Source organism: Salvelinus alpinus, chromosome 12, assembly GCF_045679555.1.
Source record: "Salvelinus alpinus chromosome 12, SLU_Salpinus.1, whole genome shotgun sequence".
NCBI classification, from domain to species: Eukaryota; Metazoa; Chordata; class Actinopteri; order Salmoniformes; family Salmonidae; genus Salvelinus; species Salvelinus alpinus.
The window spans coordinates 58,516,860-58,541,023 of record NC_092097.1 but is presented as its reverse complement, the minus strand read 5'-3'; the positions used below and the strand labels follow the sequence as shown (position 1 = coordinate 58,541,023).

General features: G+C 44.4%; 1 protein-coding gene across 1 annotated transcript in view; it reads left to right on the top strand.

Moving 5' to 3' along the window:
• The window catches only part of efcc1 (EF-hand and coiled-coil domain containing 1), a 50,692-nt gene extending 34,135 nt beyond the window's left edge, over positions 1-16,557 (top strand). The window contains exons 8-9 of the mRNA XM_071336956.1: positions 6,191-6,329; positions 11,483-16,557. Coding sequence (XP_071193057.1) covers positions 6,191-6,329; positions 11,483-12,873 — 1,530 coding nt within the window. The 3' untranslated portion in view covers positions 12,874-16,557. The remainder of the gene's footprint in view (positions 1-6,190; positions 6,330-11,482) is intronic.
• Positions 16,558-24,164: the final 7,607 nt, after the last annotated feature.

Sequence of the window (24,164 nt, the reverse complement as noted above, 5' to 3'; positions counted from 1 at the left end):
TGATGCCCCAGATACTCAACGAGTCTAAAGAAGGCCAGTTTTATTGCTTCTTTAATGAGCACTAAAGTTTTCAGCTGTGCTAACATCATTGCAAAAGGGTTTTCTAATGATCAATTAGCCTTTTAAAATGATAAACTTGTATAAGTTAACACAACGTGCCATTGGAACACAGGAGTGATGGTTGCTGATAATGGGCCTCTGTACGCCTATGTAGATATTCCATTAAAAATATTTCCAGCTACAATAGTAATTTACCGAAGCAAGTACCAGTTACCCTGGAACTAGCCTCGTGCTAGGCCCATCTCCCGGGTAGCTGAAGAGGTTCATCAGCCACTCCTTGGGCTACAATACCTATTTTGCCAATTGACCTGGACCCCTTTTATTGCCGATACGGAGCCCCGCCGATCCATCACGACTGGACTACCGACATAATCCGCCCGAGGGGTTTCAACAGGCTCCTCCGTCGCGACGTCCCCTGAAGGCCCATCCGCTAGCCTGCTAGCCGGGGCCCGCTAGCTGTCTAGAGCATATCGGACTGTTAGCTGAAGAAGTCCATCAGCCAATTTCTTGGGCTACAATACCTATTTTGCCAATTGGCCTGGACCCTTTGACTGCCTACACGGAGCCCTGCCGATCCATCAGTTTTTGAAGTTTTTTTATTTAACCTTTATTTAACCAGGAAGGGCTCATTGAGATGTAAAATCTCTTTTTCAAGAGCGTCCTGGCCAAGATAGGCAGCACCAAGTCATTACAAAAAACTACAGACAAACAACATGAAAAACTACAAGTAATCTAGTAAAAACCATAGAATTCACAAGAGTATGATAAAAATCTAAAACAGCAAATTAAAAACATTGACACGTCAGGGAATCAGTCTCAAGATCATTCATCAGTGATTTAAAAATACCAATCGGGACAAGTTCTTCCAGTTTAAAAGTATTTTGTAAGGCGTTCCAAGACGATGGCGCAGAGTACATAAAATCCCTTTTACCAAATTCAGTTCGGACATTTGGAACAGTTAGCAGGATAAAGTCCAGCGAACGAAGAGAGTACCCACCACATTTCTGAACAATAAAAATGCCCAAATAAAAAGGTAGTAAACCCAAAATCCTTTATAAATAAAAGTATACCGTGACTGAGCCTACGAGTGACTAGAGAAGGACAGCCAACCCTGGTATACAAAGTGCAGTGGTGCGTAAGGACTTGTCTGCCGACGTAACCGTCCGAGGGGGCATCGCGACGTCCCCCTAACGCCCATCTGCTAGCCTGCTATCCCCGGCCCGCTAGCTGTCTGAATCGCCGTGTCTCCAGCTCGCCTAGCTACCCACTGGTCCCTTGATCACCTCCCTAATGTCAGTATGCCTTCTCCATTGTTGTTTTGGTTAGGGATTATTGTCTTATTTCACTGTAGAGCCTCCAGCCCTGCTCAATATGCCTTAGCTAGCCCTTTTGTTTCACCTCCCACACATGTGGTGACCTCACCTGGTTTAAATGATGTCTCTAGAGACAAAACCTCTCTCATCGTCACTCAATGCCTAGGTTTACCTCCACTGTATTCACATCCTACCATACCCTTGTCTGTACATTATGCCTTGAATCTGTTCTTCTGCACCCAGAAACCTGCTCCTTTTACTCTCTGTTCTGAACAAACTAGACGACCAGTTCTTATAGCCTTTAGCCATACCCTTATCCTACTCCTCCTCTGTTCCTCTGGTGATGTAGAGGTCAATCCAGGCCCTGTATCACCTAGCTCCACTCCCATTCCCCAGGAGCTCTCATTTGTTAACTTCTGTAACCGTAAAAGCCTTGGTTTCATGCATGTTAACATTAGAAGCCTCCTCCCTAAGTTTGTTTTATTCACTGCTTTAGCACACTCTGCCAACCTGGTTGTCCTAGCCGTGTCTGAATCCTGGCTTAGGAAGGCCACCAAAAATCCTGAAATTTCCATCCCTAACTATAACATTTTCCGACAAGATAGAACTGCCAAAGGGGGCAGAGTTGCAATCGACTGCAGAGATAGCCTGCAGAGTTCTGTCATACTATCCAAGTCTGTGCCCAAACAATTCGAGCTTCTACTTCTAAAAATCTACATTTCCAGAAACAAGTCTCTCACAGTTGCCACTTGTTACAGACCACCTTCTGCCCCCAGCTGTGCCCTGGACACCATATGTGAATTGATTGCCCAAAATCTATCTTCAGAGCTCATGCTGTTAGGTGACCTAAACTGGGACATGCTTAACACCCTGGCCGTCCTACAATCTAAGCTAGATGCCCTCAATCTCACACAAATTATCAATGAACCTACCAGGTACAACCCCAAATCTGTAAACACGGGCACCCTCATAGATATGATCTTGACCAACCTGCCCTCTAAATACACCTCTGCTGTCTTCAAACAGGATCTTAGCGATCACTACCTCATTGCCTGCATCTGTAATGGGTCTGCGGTCAAACGATCACCCCTCATCAATGTCAAACGCTCCCTAAAACACTTCAGCGAACAGGCCTTTCTAATTGACCTGGCCGGGGTATCCTGGAATGACATTGACCTTATCCCGTCAGTAGAGGATGCCTGGTTATTCTTTAAAAGTGCCTTCCTCACCATCTTAAATAAGCATGCTCCATTAAAAATTTTAAAAACCAGGAATAGATATAGCCCTTGGTTCACTCCAGACCTGTCTGCCCTTGACCAGCACAAAAACATCCTGTGGCGTTCTGCATTAGCATCGAATAGCCCCCGTGATATGCAACTTTTCAGGGAAGTTAGGAATCAATATACACAGGCAGTTAGGAAAGCTAAGGCTAGCTTTTTCAAACAGAAAATTGCATCCTGTAGTACAAATGCTAAAAAGTTCTGGGACACTGTGAAGTCCATGGAGAATAAGAGCACCTCCTCCCAGCTGCCCACTGCACTGAGGCTAGGAAACACTGTCACTACCATAAAATCCACAATAATTGAGAATTTCAATAAGCATTTTTCTACGGCTGGCCATGCTTTCCATCTGGCTACCCCAACCCCGGTCAACAGCCTTGCGCTCCTCACAGCAACTCGCCCAAGCCTCCCCCATTTCTCCTTCACCCAAATCCAGATAGCTGATGTTCTGAAAGAGCTGCAAAATCTGGAACCCTACAAATCAGCCGGGCTAGACAATCTGGACCCTCTCTTTCTAAAATGATCTGCTGAAATTGTTGCAACCCCTATTACTAGCCTGTTCAACCTCTCTTTCGTATCGTCTGAGATTCCCATAGATTGGAAAGCTGCTGCGGTCATCCCCCTCTTCAAAGGGGGAGACACTCTAGACCCAAACTACTACAGACCTATATCTATTCTACCATGCCTTTCTAAGGTCTTTGAAAGCCAAGTTAACAAACAGATTACCGACCACTTCGAATCTCACCGTACCTTCTCCGCTATGCAATCTGATTTCAGAGCTGGTCATGGGTGCACCTCAGCCACGTTCAAGGTCCTAAACAATATCATAACCACCATCGATAAGAGACATTACTGTGCAGCCGTATTCATCAACCTGGCTAAGGCTTTCGACTCTGTCAATCACAACATTCTTATTGGCAGACTCAACAGCCTTGGTTTCTCAAATGATTGCCTCGCTTGGTTCACCAACTACTACTCAGATAGAGTTCAGTATGTCAAATCGGAGGGCCTGTTGTCCGGACCTCTGGCAGTCTCTATGGGGGTGCCACAGGGTTTAATTCTCGGGCCAACTCTCTTCTCTGTATACATCAACGATGTTGCTCTCGCTGCTGGGGATTCTTTGATCCACCTCTACGCAGACGACACCATTCTGTATACCTCTGGCCCTTCTTTGGACACTGTGTTAACTAACCTCCAGACGAGCTTCAATGCCATACAACTCTCCTTCCGTGGCCTCCAACTGCTCTTAAATGCAAGTAAAACTAAATGCATGCTCTTAAACCGTTCGCTTAACGTACCTGCCTGCCCGTCCAGCATCACTACTCTGGACAGTTCTGACTTAGAATATTACCTTTATTTAACTAGGCAAGTCAGTTAAGAACAAATTCTTTTTTTCAATGACAGCCTAGGAACAGTGGGTCAGGAGGGTCTGTCTGTTGTTCTGCTTCTTCAGGAGCAGAACAACAGATTTTTACCTTGTCAGCTCAGGGATTTGATCTTGCAACCTTTTGGTTACTAGTCCAACACTCTAACCACTAGGCTACGCTGCCACCCCAGAATATGTGGACAACTACAAATACATAGGTGTCTGGTTAGACTGCAAACTCTCCTTCCAGACTCACATTAAACATCTCCAATCCAAAATGTAATCTAGAATCGGCTTCCTATTTCGCAACAAAGCATCCTTCACTCATGCTGCCAAATAGCCCTCGTAAAACTGACCTACCGATCCTCGACTTCGGCGATGTCATTTACAAAATAGCCTCCAACACTCTACTCAACAAATTGGATGCAGTCTATATAGAGCTACCTGGGGTGGCAGGTAGCCTAGTGGTTAGAGCGTTGGACTAGTAACCGAAAGGTTGCAAGATCAAATCCCCGAGCAGACAAGGAAAAATAATCTGTCATTCTGCCCCTGAACAAGGCAGTTAACCCAATGTTCCTAGGCTGTCATTGAAAATAAGAATTTGTTCTTAACTGACTTGCCTAGTTAAATAAAGGTAAAAAAAATGTATATATATATATATATCACATTGCCATCTATTTTGTCACCAAAGCCCCATATACTACCCACCACTGCGACCTGTATGCTCCCGTTGGCTAGCCCTCGCTTCATACTAGTCGCCAAACCCACTGGCTCCAGGTCATCTACAAGTCTCTGCTAGGTAAAGCCCCGCCTTATCTCAGCTCACTGGTCACAATAGCAGCACCCACACGTAGCACGCGCTCCAGCAGGTATATCTCACTGGTCACCCCCAAAGCCAATTCTTCCTTTGGCCGCCTCTCCTTCCAGTTCTCTGCTGCCAATGACTGGAACGAACTGCAAAAATCTCTGAAGCTGGAGACTCTTACCTCCCTCACTAGCTTTAAGCACCAGCTGTCAGAGCAGCGCACAGTTCACTGCACCTGTATATAGCTCATCTGTAAATAGCCCATCCAATCTACCTCCTCCCCATACTGTATTTATTTATTTATCTTGCTCCTTTGCACACCAGTATCTCTACTTGAACATTCATCTTCTGCACATCTACCATTCCAGTGTTTAATTGCTATATTGTAATTACTTCGCCACCATGGCCTATTTATTGCTTTACCTCTCTTATCCTACCTCATTTGCACATGCTGTATATAGATTTTTCTACTGTATTATTGATTGTATGTTTGTTTATTCCATGTGTAACTCTGTGTTGTTGTATATGTCGCAGTTGCAAATGAGAACTTGTTCTCAACTAGCATACCTGGTTAAATAAAGGTGAAATAAATAAAATCAAATATAGTAACCAAAAAAAGTGTTAAACAAATCAAAATACATTTTATATTTTATATTCTTCAAAGTAGCCACCCTTTGCCTTCATGACAGGTTTGCACACTCTTGGTATTCTCTCAACCAGCTTCACCTGGAATGCTTTTCCAACAGTCTTGAAGGAGTTCCCTCATATGCTGAACACTTGTTGGCTGCTTTTCCTTCACTCTGCGGTCCAAGTCATCCCAAACCATCTCAATTGGGTTGAGGTCAGGTGATTGTGGAGGCCAGGTCATCTGATGCAGCACTTCATTACTCTCCTTCTTGGTCAAATAGCCCTTAGACAGCCTGGAAGTGTGTTGGGTCATTGTCCTGTTGAAAATCAAATGATAGTCCCTCTAAGTGCAAACCAGATGGTATGGCATATCGCTGCATAATGCTGTGGTAGCCATGCTGGTTAAGTGTGCCTTGAATTCTAAATAAATCACCCACAGTGTCACCAGCAAAGCTCCCCCACACCATCACACCTCCCCCTCCATGGTTCACGGTGGGAACGACACATGCAGAGATCATCCTTTCACCTACTCTGCGTCTCACAAAGACACAATAAAGAAAAACCCTGGAATGACTAGGTGTGTCCAAACTTTTGACTGGTACTATATATATATAAGCTGAGGAGACAGGTCTAGTATACAAGCTTTATACAGGCTTGTTATCTATTGTTGTTATAACATATTGATATGTTTCTGTCCATCATACATATCATCTATTTTATTGTTGTGTTGGTCCTATAGGTGTGTCTGTCCCTAGTGGAGGAGAAGTTGCTGGATGTTCTCCAGCTCCTCCACCAGCTCAGAGACCTCAACGTGTCCCGAAGCTCCCTGGGGAAGATCTTACTAAGCACCTTGGAGTCCTGCAGCGACCCACAACATGGTGAGTAGTAGTTACTATACCATAGCCCTCAACGCAGAGTAGTACTTCACTTTGAAATCAGGTGGTGACCATGATGTAGTAACATGAGTTATACTGTAGTGACTATACCACAGATGGAACCTAGATGGAACCTACTGGCCAGCCAGACCAGTAGACCATAACTTTTTGGGCACCCGGGCTAGTTGGGCACATTTTCTACTGGGACTCAATTCAATCTGTAAAACTGAAGTTCTGCATTGTAGCCTGATTGACATTTAAAGAAAATGTTCCAGCATTAGGGTAGACTGCATTCACGGGAAATGATGCATATCGGCTCAATCACAAATTCCCTTTAAATTGTAACATTTCAGCGATACGGATTAAATAGAACCCCAAATTAACTCAGACTGGTCTTGGGTACTGTATAACAACCTACAACTACTACCAGGTAGTCTATAATAACCTACAACTACTACCAGGTAGTCCATAATAACCTACAACTACTACCAGGTAGTCTATAATAACCTACAACTACTACCAGGTAGTGTATAATAACCTACAACTACTACCAGGTAGTGTATAACAACCTACAACTACTACCAGGTAGTCTATAATAACCTACAACTACTACCAGGTAGTCTATAATAACCTACAACTACTACCAGGTAGTCTATAATAACCTACAACTACTACCAGGTAGTCTATAATAACCTACAACTACTACCAGGTAGTCCATAATAACCTACAACTACTACCAGGTAGTGTATAATAACCTACAACTACTACCAGGTAGTGTATAACAACCTACAACTACTACCAGGTAGTCTATAATAACCTACAACTACTACCAGGTAGTGTATAATAACCTACAACTACTACCAGGTAGTGTATAATAACCTACAACTCCTACCAGGTAGTCTATAATAACCTACAACTACTACCAGGTAGTCTATAATAACCTACAACTACTACCAGGTAGTGTATAATAACCCACAACTACTACCAGGTAGTGTATAATAACCTACAACTACTACCAGGTAGTCTATAATAACCTACAACTACTACCAGGTAGTGTATAATAACCTACAACTACTACCAGGTAGTGTATAATAACCTACAACTACTACCAGGTAGTGTATAATAACCTACAACTACTACCAGGTAGTGTATAATAACCTACAACTACTACCAGGTAGTCTATAATAACCTACAACTACTACCAGGTAGTCTATAATAACCTACAACTACTACCAGGTAGTCTATAATAACCTACAACTACTACCAGGTAGTCTATAATAACCTACAACTACTACCAGGTAGTGTATAATAACCTACAACTACTACCAGGTAGTGTATAATAACCTACAACTACTACCAGGTAGTCTATAATAACCTACAACTACTACCAGGTAGTGTATAATAACCTACAACTACTACCAGGTAGTCTATAATAACCTACAACTACTACCAGGTAGTCTATAATAACCTACAACTACTACCAGGTAGTCTATAATAACCTACAACTACTACCAGGTAGTCTATAATAACCTACAACTACTACCAGGTAGTCTATAATAACCTACAACTACTACCAGAGTTCCTCTGTCCAGTGTCTGTGTTCTTTTGCCCATCTTAATCTTTTCTTTTTATTGGCCAGTCTGAGATATGGCTTTTTCTTTGCAACTCTGCCTAGAAGGCCAGCATCCCGGTGTCGCCTCTTCACTGTTGACGTTGTGACTGGTGTTTTGCGGGTACTATTTAATGAAGCTGCCAATTGAGGACTTGTGAGGTGTCCGTTTCTCAAACTAGACACTGAAATGTACTTGTCCTCTTGCTCAGTTGTACACCCGGGCCCCGCACTCCTCTTTCTGGTTAGGGCCAGTTTGCTCTGTTCTGTGAAAGATGTAGTACACAGCGTTGCACGAGATCTTCTATTTCTCAGCAATTTCTCACATGGAATAGCCTTCATTTCTCAGAACAAGAATAGACTGACGAGTTTCAGAAGAAAGTACTTTGTTTCTGGCCATTTTGAGCCTGTAATCGAATCCACAAATGCTAATGCTCCAGATACTCAACCAGTCTGAGGTGGAGGAAAGCTAATTCAGTTCTATGTGTAGGCTAAAGCCTGTCCTGACCTTGTGTTTAGCCAAGCTGACAGCAGCTAGTTACATAGCTTGTTGATAGCTAATGAATGCTAATGCTCCAGATACTCAACCAGTCTGAGGTGGAGGAAAGCTAATTCAGTTCTATGTGTAGGCTAAAGCCTGTCCTGACCTTGTGTTTAGCCAAGCTGACAGCAGCTAGTTACATAGCTTGTTGATAGCTGAAGTTGGCTATCCAATCTATCTAATATTTCTGTCAAATCAGTTATGGCAAGATAGCAAGAGCCGGTTTCTGGAATGTGTTTCATAAGACACTCGTTCTGCGTTGCCTTGCAATGTTTCATAATGTTACTGTGGAAATGAAATCAACTACTGCAAGTAGAATGCCTGCGCTCTTCAGTCAGCGGGCTTTACCTAACAAATTAAAATCAGTTGCGTGTAGAGTACAACTTCAGCGAACAAACCAGAACTAAAATGACATTTATATTTCTAGGGTCTATTTGCCCAAATCTAAGGATTTGGCTATCTAACAAACTGACATGTACAGCTCTCTGGGTGAGGTTCTGTCTAACAAACTGACATGTACAGCTCTCTGGGTGAGGTTCTGTCTAAAACACTGACATGCACAGCTCTCTGGGTGAGGTTCTGTCTAACACACTGACATGTACAGCTCTCTGGGTGAGGTTCTGTCTGTCTAACAAACTGACATGTACAGCTCTCTGGGTGAGGTTCTGTCTAACAAACTGACATGTACAGCTCTCTGGGTGAGGTTCTGTCTAACCACACTGACATGTACAGCTCTCTGGGTGAGGTTCTGTCTAACAAACTGACATGCACAGCTCTCTGGGTGAGGTTCTGTCTGTCTAACAAACTGACATGTACAGCTCTCTGGGTGAGGTTCTGTCTAACAAACTGACATGTACAGCTCTCTGGGTGAGGTTCTGTCTAACAAACTGACATGTACAGCTCTCTGGGTGAGGTTCTGTCTAACAAACTGACATGTACAGCTCTCTGGGTGAGGTTCTGTCTAACCACACTGACATGTACAGCTCTCTGGGTGAGGTTCTGTCTAACACACTGACATGCACAGCTCTCTGGGTGAGGTTCTGTCTAACACACTGACATGCACAGCTCTCTGGGTGAGGTTCTGTCTAACACACTGACATGCACAGCTCTCTGGGTGAGGTTCTGTCTAACACACTAACATGCACAGCTCTCTGGGTCAGGTGACAGGAAGTGTGGAGGAAGTTTTGAGTGCATGACACTGCATCCTGGATATGACATTTTGCCTCATGGGTCCAGCAGGCAGAGTTCAATAGCTACAGGCAGATGTTTTTATTTTTTATTTAACCTTTATTTAACTAGGCAAGTCAGTTAAGAACAAATTCTTATTTACAATGACGGTCTACACCGGCCAAACCCGGACGACGCTGGGCCAATTGTGCACCGCCATATGGGACTCCCAATCACAGCCGGTTGTGATACGGCCTGGATTAGAAGGCGTCAGTAGTGAGGCCTAAAGCACTGAGATGCAGTGCCTTAAACCGCTGCGCCACACGGGAGATGGAGGAGGATGGCACTCTTCTGATACTGAGTAGCCTACAGAGTAATATGAGAAGAATGCAATTGCTGAACTTATGTAGATGTTCTAAACTGAACACTTGTTGGCTGCTGTTCCTTCACTCTGCGGTCCAACTCATCCCAAACCATGTCAATTGGGTTGAGGTCAGGTGATTGTGGAGGCCAGGTCATCTGACACAGCACTCCATCACTCTCCTTCTTGGTCAAATAGCCCTTACACAGCCTGGAGGTGTGTTGGGTCACTGTCCTGTTGAAAAACAAATGATAGTCCCACTAAGCGCAAACCAGATGCGATGGCGTATCTCTGCAGAATGCTGTGGTAGCCATGCTGGTTAAGTGTGCCTTGAATTCTAAATAAATGACAGACAGTGTCACCAGCAAAGCACCCACACATCATCACACCACCTCCTCCATGCTTCAAGGTGGGAACCACACGTAGAGATCATCCGTTCACCTACTCTGCGTCTCACAAAGACACAGCGGTTGGAACCAAAAATCTCAAATCTGGACTCATCAGACCAAAGGACAGATTTCCACCGGTCTAATGTCCATTGCTAGTGTTTCTTGGCCCAAGCAAGTCCCTTCTTCTTATTAATGTCCTTACATAGTGGTTTCTTTGCAGCAATTCGACCATGAAGGCCATGATTTATGCAGTCTTCTCTGAACAGTTGATGTTGAAATGTGTCTGTTACTTTCTCTGTGAAGCATTTATTTGGGCTGCAATTTCTGAGGCTGGTAACTCTAATGAACACAGCCTCGGCAGCAGAGGTAACTCTGGGTCTTCCTTTCCTGTGGCGGTCCTCATGAGAGCCAGTTTCATCATAGTGCTTGATGGTTTTTGCGACTGCACTTGAAGAAACGTTCAAAGTTCTTGAAATTCTCCGGATTGACTGACCTTCATGTCTTAAAGTAATGATGGAGTAATTTCTCTTTGCTTATTTGAGCTGTTCTTGCCATAATATGGACTTGATCTTTTACCAAATAGGGCTATCTTCTGTATACCACGCCTACCTTGTCACACATCTGATTGGCTCAAACGCATTAAGGAAAAAAATTCCACAAATTAACTTTTAACAAGGCACACCTGTTCATTGAAATGCATTCCAAGTGACTACCTCATGAAGCTGGTTGAGAGAATGCCAAGAGCGTGCAAAGCTGTCATCAAGGTAAAGGGTGGCTACTTTGAAGAATAGAAAATATAAAATAAATGTGGATTTGTTTAACACTTTTTTGGTTGCTATATGATTCCATATGTGTTATTTCATAGTTTTGATGTCTTCACTATTATTCTACAATGTAGAAAATAGTACAAATAAAAAATGAACCCTTGAATGAGTAGGTGTGTCCAAACATTTGACTGGTACTGTATATTTGATTGGTTAAAGAGACTGCCTTAGGAGAGATAGATGGATGTTTTATCTCCCCTCTCTCTCAGACAGAGTCTCTTTAACCAATAACATAGATATAAACCATCTATCTCCTCTCTCTCAGGGAAAGCCCACATTCTGGAGGTGCTGAATGCTCTGTACCACGAGCTGGCTGCCTGTGAGGTCCTGAGAACACAGTCCCTCAGCAACCCTCTGGAGAGAACACAGTCCCTCAACAACCCTCTGGAGAGAACACAGTCCCTCAGCAACCCTCTGGAGAGAACACGGTCCCTCAGCAACCCTCTGGAGAGAACTCATTCCCTCAGCAACCCTCTGGAGAGAACTCATTCCCTCAGCAACCCTCTGGAGAGAACACAGTCCCTCAGCAACCCTCTGGAGAGAACACAGTCCCTCAACAACCCTCTGGAGAGAACACAGTCCCTCAGCAACCCTCTGGAGAGAACACAGTCCCTCAGCAACCCTCTGGAGAGAACAAAGTCCCTCAGCAACCCTCTGGAGAGAACTCATTCCCTCAGCAACCCTCTGGAGAGAACTCATTCCCTCAGCAACCCTCTGGAGAGAACACAGTCCCTCAACAACCCTCTGGAGAGAACACAGTCCCTCAGCAACCCTCTGGAGAGAACACAGTCCCTCAACAACCCTCTGGAGAGAACACAGTCCCTCAACAACCCTCTGGAGAGAACACAGTCCCTCAGCGACCCTCTGGAGAGAACTCATTCCCTCAGCAACCCTCTGGAGAGAACACAGTCCCTCAGCAACCCTCTGGAGAGAACACAGTCCCTCAACAACCCTCTGGAGAGAACACAGTCCCTCAGCAACCCTCTGGAGAGAACACAGTCCCTCAACAACCCTCTGGAGAGAACACAGTCCCTCAGCAACGCTCTGGAGAGAACACAGTCCCTCAGCAACCCTCTGGAGAGAACACAGTCCGTCAACAACCCTCTGGAGAGAACACAGTCCCTCAACAACCCTCTGGAGAGAACACATTCCCTCAACAACCCTCTGGAGAGAACACAGTTCCTCAGCAACCCTCTGGAGAGAACTCATTCCCTCAGCGACCCTCTGGAGAGAACACAGTCCCTCAACAACCCTCTGGAGAGAACTCATTCCCTCAGCAACCCTCTGGAGAGAATACAGTCCATCAACAACCCTCTGGAGAGAACACAGTCCCTCAACAACCCTCTGGAGAGAACTCAGTCCCTCAACAACCCTCTGGAGAGAACACAGTCCCTCAGCAACCCTCTGGAGAGAACTCAGTCCCTCAACAACCCTCTGGAGAGAACTCAGTCCCTCAACAACCCTCTGGAGAGAACACAGTCCCTCAGCAACCCTCTGGAGAGAACACAGTCCCTCAACAACCCTCTGGAGAGAACGCAGTCCCTCAGCAACCCTCTGGGGAGAACACAGTCCCTCAACAACCCTCTGGAGAGAACACAGTCCCTCAGCAACCCTCTGGAGAGAACACAGTCCATCAACAACCCTAGTAGTTACTGAACAACCCTAGTAGTTACTGAAGTTCCCCTGAGTGGTGAGGTGAGGAGGCTTGGACCCTGGCATGGGAAACATTTAAATGGTATACTCCTTGCGTCCTCTCTCCTCGTCTCCTTCTCAAAACCCATTGATTGACAAACCCAGAGGTCCCTCCCCTCTGACCTTTTCCTCAAATAGGTTTTGAGAAGGAGACGAGAGAGGACGCACGGAGTATGCAATTGAGATGTTCCCCATGCCAGGGTCCAAGCCTCCTCACGTCAGCGCCCAGGGGAGCTTCAGTAACTACAGTTGGTTCCTGGTCAGACCATAATGTACAGTATTATCTACACTACCTGACCAAAAGGATGTAGACATCTGCTCATCAAACATCTCATTCCAACATCATGGACATTAATATGGAGTTGGTTCCCCCTTTGCTGCTATAACAGCCTCCACTCTTCTGGGAAGGCTTTCCACTAGATGTTGGACCATTGCTGCAGGGACTTGCTTCCATTCAGCCATAAGAGCATTAGTGAGGTCGGGCACTGATGTTGGGCGATTAGGCCTGGCTCGCAGTCGGCGTTCCAATTCATCCCAAAGGTGTTCGATGGGGTTGAGATCAGGGCTCTGTGCAGGCTAGTCAAGTTCTTCCACACCGTCATCGACAAATCATTTCTGTATGGACCTCGCTTTGTGCACGGGTGTATTGTCATGCTGAAACAGGAAAAGGCCTTCCCCAAACTGTTGCCACAAACTTAGACGCACAGAATCATTTAAAATGTCATTATATGCTGTAGCATTAAGCTTTCCCTTCTCTAGAACTAAGAGACCCGAAACATGAAAAACAGCCCCAGACCATTATACCTCATCCACCAAACTTTACAGTTGGAAGTATGCATTGGGGCAGATAGCGTTCTCCTGGCATCCGCCAAACCCAGATTAATCTGCCAGGTGGTGAAGCGTGATTCATCACTCCAGAGAACGCGTTTCCACTGCTCCAGAGTCCATTGGCGGCGAGCTTCACAACACTCCAGCCGACGCTTGGCATTGCGCATGGTGATCTTAGGCTTGTGTGCGGCTGCTCGGCCATGGAAACACATTTCATGAAGCTCCCGACTAATAGTTATTGTGCTGACGTTGCTTCCAGAGACAATTTGGAATTCGGTAGTGAGTGTTGCAACTGAGGACAGACAATTTTTATGCCCTTCAGCACTTTGCAGTCCCGTTCTGTGAGTTCGTGTGGCCTATCACTTCCGTTATTGCCATTATTGCTCCTAGACGTTTCCACTTCACAATAACAGCACTTACAGTTGACCGGGACAGCTCTAGCAGGACAGAAATTTGACGAACTGACTTGTTGGAAAGGTGGCATCCTATGACGGTGCCACGTTCAAAGTCACTGAGCTCTTCAGTAAGGCCATTCTACTGCCAATGTTTGTCTATGGAGATTGCATGGCTGTGTGCTCGATTTTATACACCTGTCAGCAACGGGTGTGGCTGAAATAGCCAAATCCACTAATTTGAAGGGGTGTCTACATACTTTTGTATATATAGTGTATATCCATATATATCTGTCATGTTCCTTACTACGCCTCTGTTAAGAGAAGTTATAGAACTGTTGATTTATTTTCTCTAACTACAGTATTCTCATTAGAACCTTCAGGTCCACTTCAATCAGATCCGCTTTAGCTGATGTTTTGACGGTGTTGAAGGTGGAACTGCATTAGAGCTGTCAAATCCACAACGGCTCCCGGCATTATACCTAAAGCAGACATTGTCATTTGCTGCACAGAGTCAATTGAGATATATCTCATGCAGTCTTGTTTACAATTTCCAACACTGTAATGTGAGATGTAATCTACACCTCCATTAGGATGTTAGAAATCCTCATTATTTAGTTTCATGATTTTCAATTTGAGCGTCATTATTTCTATATAGCCTACATTTTCTCCTTCTGAACTTCTAACGCAAGTGGCACGGGTGTGGCTTCGTGACAATGGGAGGATTTGGTAATGCTGAGCCGTGGGGCACCGGTCTATGGCCCGTGACGTCAACGGGCAAAAGAAATGAGGGAGGAGAGCCCTTCTCAAATGGAACAGTAATCTGCACCACTCAGTCAACAAGGCAGCATGGTGCATCATCCAGAAACATACATCTATTTAACATAAAATATAAATGTAGGATTGAATTTTCAAACTGGTTTTCATTGGGAAGGCAGATAAGGCATTTTTATCAAAAGCAATCACTTTCTCCTCCAATAATTAATTTAATTATTTACTTCATTTTTGTTTTGAGCCGTCTTTGCCGTGGGCTTTGATCGGGGCACCTGGCTCACTCCCGGGAGGCAGCCTGGGTCCCAGAATGAATGCAATCAACTTTCAATCGGTGCAAAACAGGCGCCCGGGCCAGATTAATCAAATCCCCACATTGATCACAAGAGCAGCTGCTCACCGATTTGACAGCTCCAATGCAGTTCCACCTCCAACACCACCAAAACATCAGCTATGCGGGTGTCGGCTATCAAATCAAATCAAATTGTATTTGTTACATGCACCGAATACAACGTAGACCTTACCATGAAATGCTTACTTACAAGCCCGTAACCAACAATGCAGTATTTTTTAAGTAAGAAAATATTTACATCAAAAAAAAAAATTAAGTATTTAAAAAAGTAACACAATAAAATAACCATAACGAGGCTATATACAGGAGGTATAGATACAGAGTCAATGTGCGGGGGTACAGGTTAGTTGAGGTAGTTGAGGTAATATGTACATGTAGGTAGGGGTAAATTGTCTATGCATAGATAATAAACAGCGAGTAGCAGCAGCTTAAAAAAGGGGGTGAATGCAAAGACTCCGGGTAGCCATTTCAGTAACTGTTCAGCAGTCTAATGGCTTGGGGGTAGAAGTTGTTAAAGAGCCATTTTGGACCTAGACATGGCGCTCTGGTACCGCTTGCCATGCGGTGGCAGAGAGAACAGTCTAGGACTTGGGTGGCTGGATTCTTTGACAATTTTTAGGCCTTCCTCTGACACCGCCTAGTATAGAGGTCCTGGACGGCAGGAAGCTTGGCCCGGTTTATATTTGTATTTATTATGGATACCCATTAGTTCCTGCCATGGCAGCAGCTACTCTTCCTGGGGTCCAGCAAAATTAAGGCAGTTATACATTCACAACAGATTTCACAACACATTAAGTGTGTGCCCTCAGGCCCCTACTCTACTACCACATAACTACAACACAAAATCCATGTGTACGTGTGTGTATAGTGCATATGTTATCGTGTGTGTGTGTATGCATGTGTCTGTGCCTATGTTTGTGTTGCTTCACAGTCCCTGCTGTTCCATAAGGTGTATTTGTATCTGTTTTTTAAATCTAATTTTACTGCTTGCATGAGTTATTTGATGTGGAATAGCGTTCCATGTAGTCATGGCTCTATGTAGTACTGTACGTCTCCCATAGTCTGTTCTGGACTTGGGGACTGTGAAGAGACCTCTGGTGGCATGTCGGTTAGTATTTGATCTGATTGAGTCTTGGCCTTCAGATACGGTGACTATACAGAACCTGCTAGTTGAAGACATCTGTTTCTGATGTTATCTACAGTACTGACAGTAAGGATATCATAGTACTTTGTTCACCATATCTTTCACTTGCTATATGATGTATTTGTTTTGTTGTTAATGTCATAAAATACCTGTCAAAAACACTTCCAATGAAGCTCCACAGTACTGCTGTCTGTATTATTATGCAAACCACACATTGTTAAACAAATGGAAATAATTGAAAACTCATTTTTTTATGAAAACAGAAGGATATATTTATGCTATTCAATTGTTTTGTTTAATATACAACATTAAGAATGAAAATGTAGAGTTAGAAAAGTGGAGATATTTAAATAAGCATTAACAGGGATACAGCAGAAAAGCTGGTAATATTTAAATAAGCATAAACAGCAAAACAGCAGAAATACATACAATACCCCATAATGAAAAAGCAAAAACAGGTTTTAGGAATTTTTTTTGCAAATTAAAAATTAAAAACAGAAATATCACATGTACATAAGTATTCAGACCCTTTACTCAGTACTTTGTTAAACTGCCTTTGGCAACCCTTTGGGTTGGAGGAGCAAAGCCAGAGAAGACAAGGCAGGAGTACAGGCAAAGATTTTTTATAACTAACCCAATGTAGACTGGGCAGAACAAGCAAGGAGATGGGGAGAGCCAAGCATGAGCTAGCGAGATCGTATTGGCGCGTTCTATCATGTATTTGCATATTTCTGTTAGGGAATGCCTACTCTGAAATGCGCGTGTGCAATAACTCAATTCGCCCATGCACTCCTTCTAAACATCTCCGTTTTTAGAAACTTTGGGAAAGGGTAAAGTCTACAAAACGCAGTCCACTGTTCGTAACAGATTCTAGTTTTGGGAACAGAAAACTGTATTGAAATCAAATGTTTCATTAATAAGAAAATGTGCAGAATCTCGCTCCATCTTCTCCCACTGCCGGCACCTGGGCTTCTTCTTCTTCTTTAGGAATTGATTGCATCCAACTTTTAGGTGCATACACCGCCACCTACTTTACTGGAGTGTGCGGCCAGTCACGGCCTACCTACATCAAATTTGTTCCACTATTTAACCCTATCTAATTCGACTCCAGACCAGCGGTCTGAGAGGACAGAAGACTACCACTCAACACCCCCTGCAGCTGTTCTGCAGTAAATCCTCATAACCCTAAGAACTTTTATGCCATTGCCACCACAACCTCTATTTTCTGTGACTTCCGATCCATTTCTACAGTACAATTAACAACCATGGCTATAAATGCTAAAAAGCCCAGCTTGCTGAAGCACATATTCTTCCCATCACTGTCTCTTGATCTCTGCCTACTCACAGGAATCCTCTCAGGATCCCTCACCCTGTCCCATCTTCCTCTACCACTCTTTTCACTGCTTTGGCATACAACACTTTCTGTACTACTCTAACCTTGGCAACCTCAACCTGCCTCTCTCACCGGACATTCCAGTCTCATGGGCACCCCCACAGCTAAGACACACAACTTTCTCCACCGATACTACACATTTCTTTGTCTCATGCCCTCCTGCACACTTCTCACATCTAGTACACTCCCTCCTACACACTGCTGCAACATGCCCATAACCTTGACACCTAAAGCACTGTAGTAATTTATGAACAAACACTCTCAAGAGATAACTTACACTTCCTACCTTGACCTTATCTGGCAAAGACTCTACATCAAAACTCAGCAGGGTAGACAATGTCTTCTCCGTTTCCCCATGCTCTCCACCGGATCTCCGTCGCACCAAACGGTGGGCATCACAGACACTGGGAATCTTCAATTTTAACTGATCCTCCTCAACACTTAATGGCACCCCATCATCACACCGTTCAATGGCTTCCTGCTCTGGAGAGAAAAGCAAGTAATTTCTTGTCCCTAATCACATGATCCAGAGCGCCCACTCCCTCTGGACTGAAGAAACACAATAAATCATCACTAATCCACTTCGAGTTATCCCTTACAAAAATGTACAATGGTGGAACAATGAAAAAACGACCATGGTAATACCATGTTATTTTCCTGCCATGGTAGTGACCAAAACATTTTTTGGGGAAAAATATACCATTGCTTTGTACTGCCATCATGTAGTGAAACATGAAAGCATGGTATTTCTTTACAATGTATTATGATGGTCTGTGTCCCACCGTTTTTCAGATAAAGTGACCAAAAACGTAGTAATTTATGGTACTCACATAATGCAACATTGACTACTAGCTCTGCAATGGCAAAGCTTAGGCCTAGTACCCTCTTAAACCCCTTTATCACATAGTGAAAAACCACAACACACGGTCTAGTAGTGTAGTGTACCCTCTTAAACATTGGGATCTGGATAGGGTATGGTGAGAAGAATGAATGAAGACTGAAACCTTGACGATTTAAAATAGTTTATATGGTGCTTCTCTCCTCAATACAGTTCTCAGTTGGTTCTCTCTCATTCAACTGACTTGGCTACTCTTATACAATTGTAAATTGCCAACATATTATTTTTATACTATTTTTTTTTTTACTATTCACTATCTTATCTAATAGATACATGTTCATCATATAATTCTCAACATATCCCTAAAAACAGCAAGTTACAATGCTTCCCTTTGTTTACACTGTGAACGTTCGTTGGTTCTGTCGCCATGACTACGACAGGCTAGCTTGACTGGAGCTAATTTTAGTCGACGTTAGCTTCTATGCTAACATACTTTTATAAATGAATTGAACTATGAAAACATTATTAAGAAATAACAACAATCATAGCATTACACTCTGCCTAACTTGGTGTAATATCCTATGCTTTATAACTCGCTCACCGTAATGACAACGTTTAAAATATTTAGTTTTTAGTTGGCTTGGCAATCCAGTTCAACTGACTCACTGACTAGGCAGGTTAGCACGCGAGCCATTGTCGAGTGAGACGCGTGAAGCAACCACTGGAGCGAGCGGCTCCCTCTGCCGGCCGAAACAAGCGCAACACCCCTTGACTATCAATATTGTAAATTATTACAAAATGACAAAGATTAGGCTACCATATATCTCACATTCTCCCACATTTCAGGTTATCAACACGGGGAACCCAAACATGAGCAAAAAACGTTACTATTAATACAGAAAGTATACCCCTTTTTCACAGCAACTATTTCCCCTTTTCTTTGATGTTACAGACAAATTAGGATCAACAATAGTAGCCTGCCTCTGACTTTTCAGAAACTTGCCCATACTGGTATATAAATCCATCAATTTAATACCAACCAACCTCTTTTGACCTTGGGGGGCTTATTTATTTAATGCATTATACTGCCATTGTACTACGGTAACGCACAATTAATAAAGATGGTACCATATGATTATTATTGGTACCATGTATTATAATTGTGCCTTACCATGGTAGAATGTATAATGCAGGTTAGAACCATGCTATTTCCATGATCCACATCTACCATGAATGATGAGGCAATACCATGGTATTATTTACTTTATTTTATTTATTTTTTATATTTAACCTTTATTTAACTAGGCAAGTCAGTTAAGAACAAATTATTATTTACAATGACGGCCTACCAAAGGGCAAAAGGCCTCCAGCAGGGACGGGGGTTGGGATTAGAGACAACACAACACTACATAAAGAGAAACCTAAGACAACAACATAGCATGGCTGCAACACATGGCAACACAACATGACACCAACATGGTAGCAACACAACATGGTAGCAGCACAAAACATGATACAAACATAATTGGGCACAGACAACAGCACAAAGGGCAAGAAGGTAGAGACAGCAATACATCACACAAAGCAGCCACAACTGTCAGTAAGAGTATCCATGATTGAGTCTTTGAATGAAGAGATTGAGATAAAACTGTCCAATTTGAGTGAGTACCATCATACCTTAAAGCTAAAACCATGGTACATTTCCATGATTCAGATCTATAGCATGGTATAAATTATGCAGTACCATGGTAGTACCATTTTGTAAGGGTATACTCTCACCAACTCAACAATCCCCAACCTCTTCTCCACCAGGTACTACATCAATACTCTAGTCAGGTCCCATCTCTGAGCTCAGCGGTTCTCACCACAAAGCTTCCCTCTACACTCAGCTCCTTCTCAGCGGTCATCACTGTACCTGCCACCACACCGTTTCCCTCTACACTCAGCTCCTTCTCAGCGGTCATCACTGTACCTGCCACCACACCGTTTCCCTCTACACTCAGATCCTTCTCAGCGGTCATCACTGTACCTGCCACCACACCGCTTCCCTCTACACTCAGCTCCTTCTCAGCGGTCATCACTGTACCTGCCACCACACCGTTTCCCTCTACACTCAGCTCCTTCTCAGCGGTCATCACTGTACCTGCCACCACACCGTTTCCCTCTACACTCAGCTCCTTCGCTGTGGTCATCACTGTACCTGCCACCACACCGCTTCCCTCTACACTCAGCTCCTTCTCAGCGGTCATCACTGTACCTGCCACCACACCGCTTCCCTCTACACTCAGCTCCTTCTCAGCGGTCATCACTGTACCTGCCACCACACCGTTTCCCTCTACACTCAGCTCCTTCTCAGCGGTCATCACTGTACCTGCCACCACACCGCTTCCCTCTACACTCAGCTCCTTCTCAGCGGTCATCACTGTACCTGCCACCACACCGTTTCCCTCTACACTCAGCTCCTTCTCAGCGGTCATCACTGTACCTGCCACCACACCGTTTCCCTCTACACTTAGCTCCTTCTCAGCGGTCATCACTGTACCTGCCACCACACCGCTTCCCTCTACACTCAGCTCCTTCTCAGCGGTCATCACTGTACCTGCCACCACACCGCTTCCCTCTACACTCAGCTCCTTCTCAGCGGTCATCACTGTACCTGCCACCACACCGTTTCCCTCTACACTCAGCTCCTTCTCAGCGGTCATCACTGTACCTGCCACCACACCGTTTCCCTCTACACTCAGCTCCTTCTCAGCGGTCATCACTGTACCTGCCACCACACCGCTTCCCTCTACACTCAGCTCCTTCTCAGCGGTCATCACTGTACCTGCCACCACACCGTTTCCCTCTACACTCAGCTCCTTCTCAGCGGTCATCACTGTACCTGCCACCACACCGTTTCCCTCTACACTCAGCTCCTTCTCAGCGGTCATCACTGTACCTGCCACCACACCGTTTCCCTCTACACTCAGCTCCTTCTCAGCGGTCATCACTGTACCTGCCACCACACCGTTTCCCTCTACACTCAGCTCCTTCTCAGCGGTCATCACTGTACCTGCCACCACACCGCTTCCCTCTACACTCAGCTCCTTCTCAGCGGTCATCACTGTACCTGCCACCACACCGTTTCCCTCTACACTCAGCTCCTTCTCAGCGGTCATCACTGTACCTGCCACCACACCGTTTCCCTCTACACTCAGCTCCTTCTCAGCGGTCATCACTGTACCTGCCACCACACCGTTTCCCTCTACACTCAGATCCTTCGCTGCGGTCATCACTGTACCTGCCATCATAATTAATGCACCCTCACTCTCTTCACATTCACTCACTCTTTTCACATTCACTTTCCTCCTCTAGCTCTTTCAAAAGTTCTGTGTGATCCTCCTTTCATATTCCCTCAAAACATCTTCCACTTTTCTCCTTTTCTCCTTATCCGCCATCTTCTCCTTCACCAGATCTTCCAGAAGGCTTGTGCAATCCCCCACTCCATATTTAATCATAATATGTTCCACATTCTTCCTGTTGTCTGCCATATTCTTTCAACACCACACAGTGGACATGAATTGTGGATCCAGCCAGTGGGGTTCTTCTTCTTCTTCTATGATATTATGGCGGTCCGCAAACTATCGTTTAAGTGCATGCCGCCACCTACTGTGCTGGAATGTACGATCAATAATGATCTGCCCAATTCTATACCACCATGGAAAATGTAATTATTAACCAAATAAATCCCTACTAATGTCTACCACACCCTTCCCCAACCCCATTAACCTCTATCTATATCATACTGAAACCCTCCACCCTTAGGATTGCTCTTGATAGTATCACTGATATTTAATAAGCTTACGTATCGGGGAGGGAAAGGGTGATTCTGGTCAAGTGTGAGTGAGATTTGTGGAGAGAATGGATCCTTGCATTTTGTCTGATCCATATATGGTGTCAGGTTGGGTGGAGAAGAGGTTGGGGATTGTTGAGTTGGTGAGAGTATACCCTTACAAAATGGTACTATCATGGTACTGCAGAATTTATACCATGCTATAGATCTGAATCATGGAAATGTACCATGGTTTTAGCTTTAAGGTATGATGGTACTCACTCAAATTGGACAGTTTTATCTCAATCTCTTCATTCAAAGACTCAATCATGGACACTCTTACTGACAGTTGTGGCTGCTTTGTGTGATGTATTGCTGTCTCTACCTTCTTGCCCTTTGTGCTGTTGTCTGTGCCCAATTATGTTTGTATCATGTTTTGTGCTGCTACCATGTTGTGTTGCTACCATGTTGTTGTCATGTTGTGTTGCCATGTGTTGCTACCTTGCTATGTTGTTGTCTTAGGTCTCTCTTTATGTAGTGTTGTCTCTCTTGTCGTGATGTGTATTTTGTCCTACATTTATATATATATATATATTTTTTTTAAATCCCAGCCCCCGTCCCTGCTGGAGGCCTTTTGCCCTTTGGTAGGCCGTCATTGTAACTAATCCACCCATAGGATTGTTCGGCATGTCAACAACCATTTCAACAGTAACATCTGTTACCCCCAATATCTCTTTTGCCGTCTCCACAATAACCTTCAACCTGGCATTTCTGCTTTCCACAACCTTACCAATAAAGGCTATGAAGTCAACTTTATTCATTATCAAAGTGTCCTTTGACAGCCTACATTCATGAGCACCAGATTTCTGAACAGGCCTCCAAACCATGCCAGGACCATCAGAAGCACTAGTCCTGACAGTATGTCCACTTACTACAGGAGCAGCCATGGAAGCTCCGTCAGTCTGACAGCAGGTCCACTTACTACAGGAGCAGCCATGGAAGCTCCATCAGTCTGACAGCAGGTCCACTTACTACAGGAGCAGCCATGGAAGCTCCATCAGTCTGACAGCAGGTCCACTTACTACAGGAGCAGCCATGGAAGCTCCATCAGTCTGACAGCAGGTCCACTTACTACAGGAGCAGCCATGGAAGCTCCATCAGTCTGACAGCAGGTCCACTTACTACAGGAGCAGCCATGGAAGCTCCATCAGTCTGACAGCAGGTCCACTTACTACAGGAGCAGCCATGGAAGCTCCATCAGTCTGACAGCAGGTCCACTTACTACAGGAGCAGCCATGGAAGCTCCATCAGTCTGACAGCAGGTCCACTTACTACAGGAGCAGCCATGGAAGCTCCATCAGTCTGACAGCAGGTCCACTTACTACAGGAGCAGCCATGGAAGATCCATCAGTCCATACTGTAGTTCTACCAATCAGTTTTACAGCCTCTGCATACGATACATCATGACTCATTCTATATCTCTGAGCCTCTCTCTACACCTGGCATCCACAAAATACTGCACTTATGTTCCCCCCACAATTACAGCACTTAACCTTCACATTTCTCCCACATTCCTTCCCATTGGGCAGCTACAGGTCCCATTCTAAACATATTTTATTTCCTTCACATTGAGCAGCTACAGGTCCCATTCTAAACATATTTTATTTCCTTCACATTGAGTAGCAACTGTATATAATAGGTGGTGTCAGAGGAAAGCCCATAA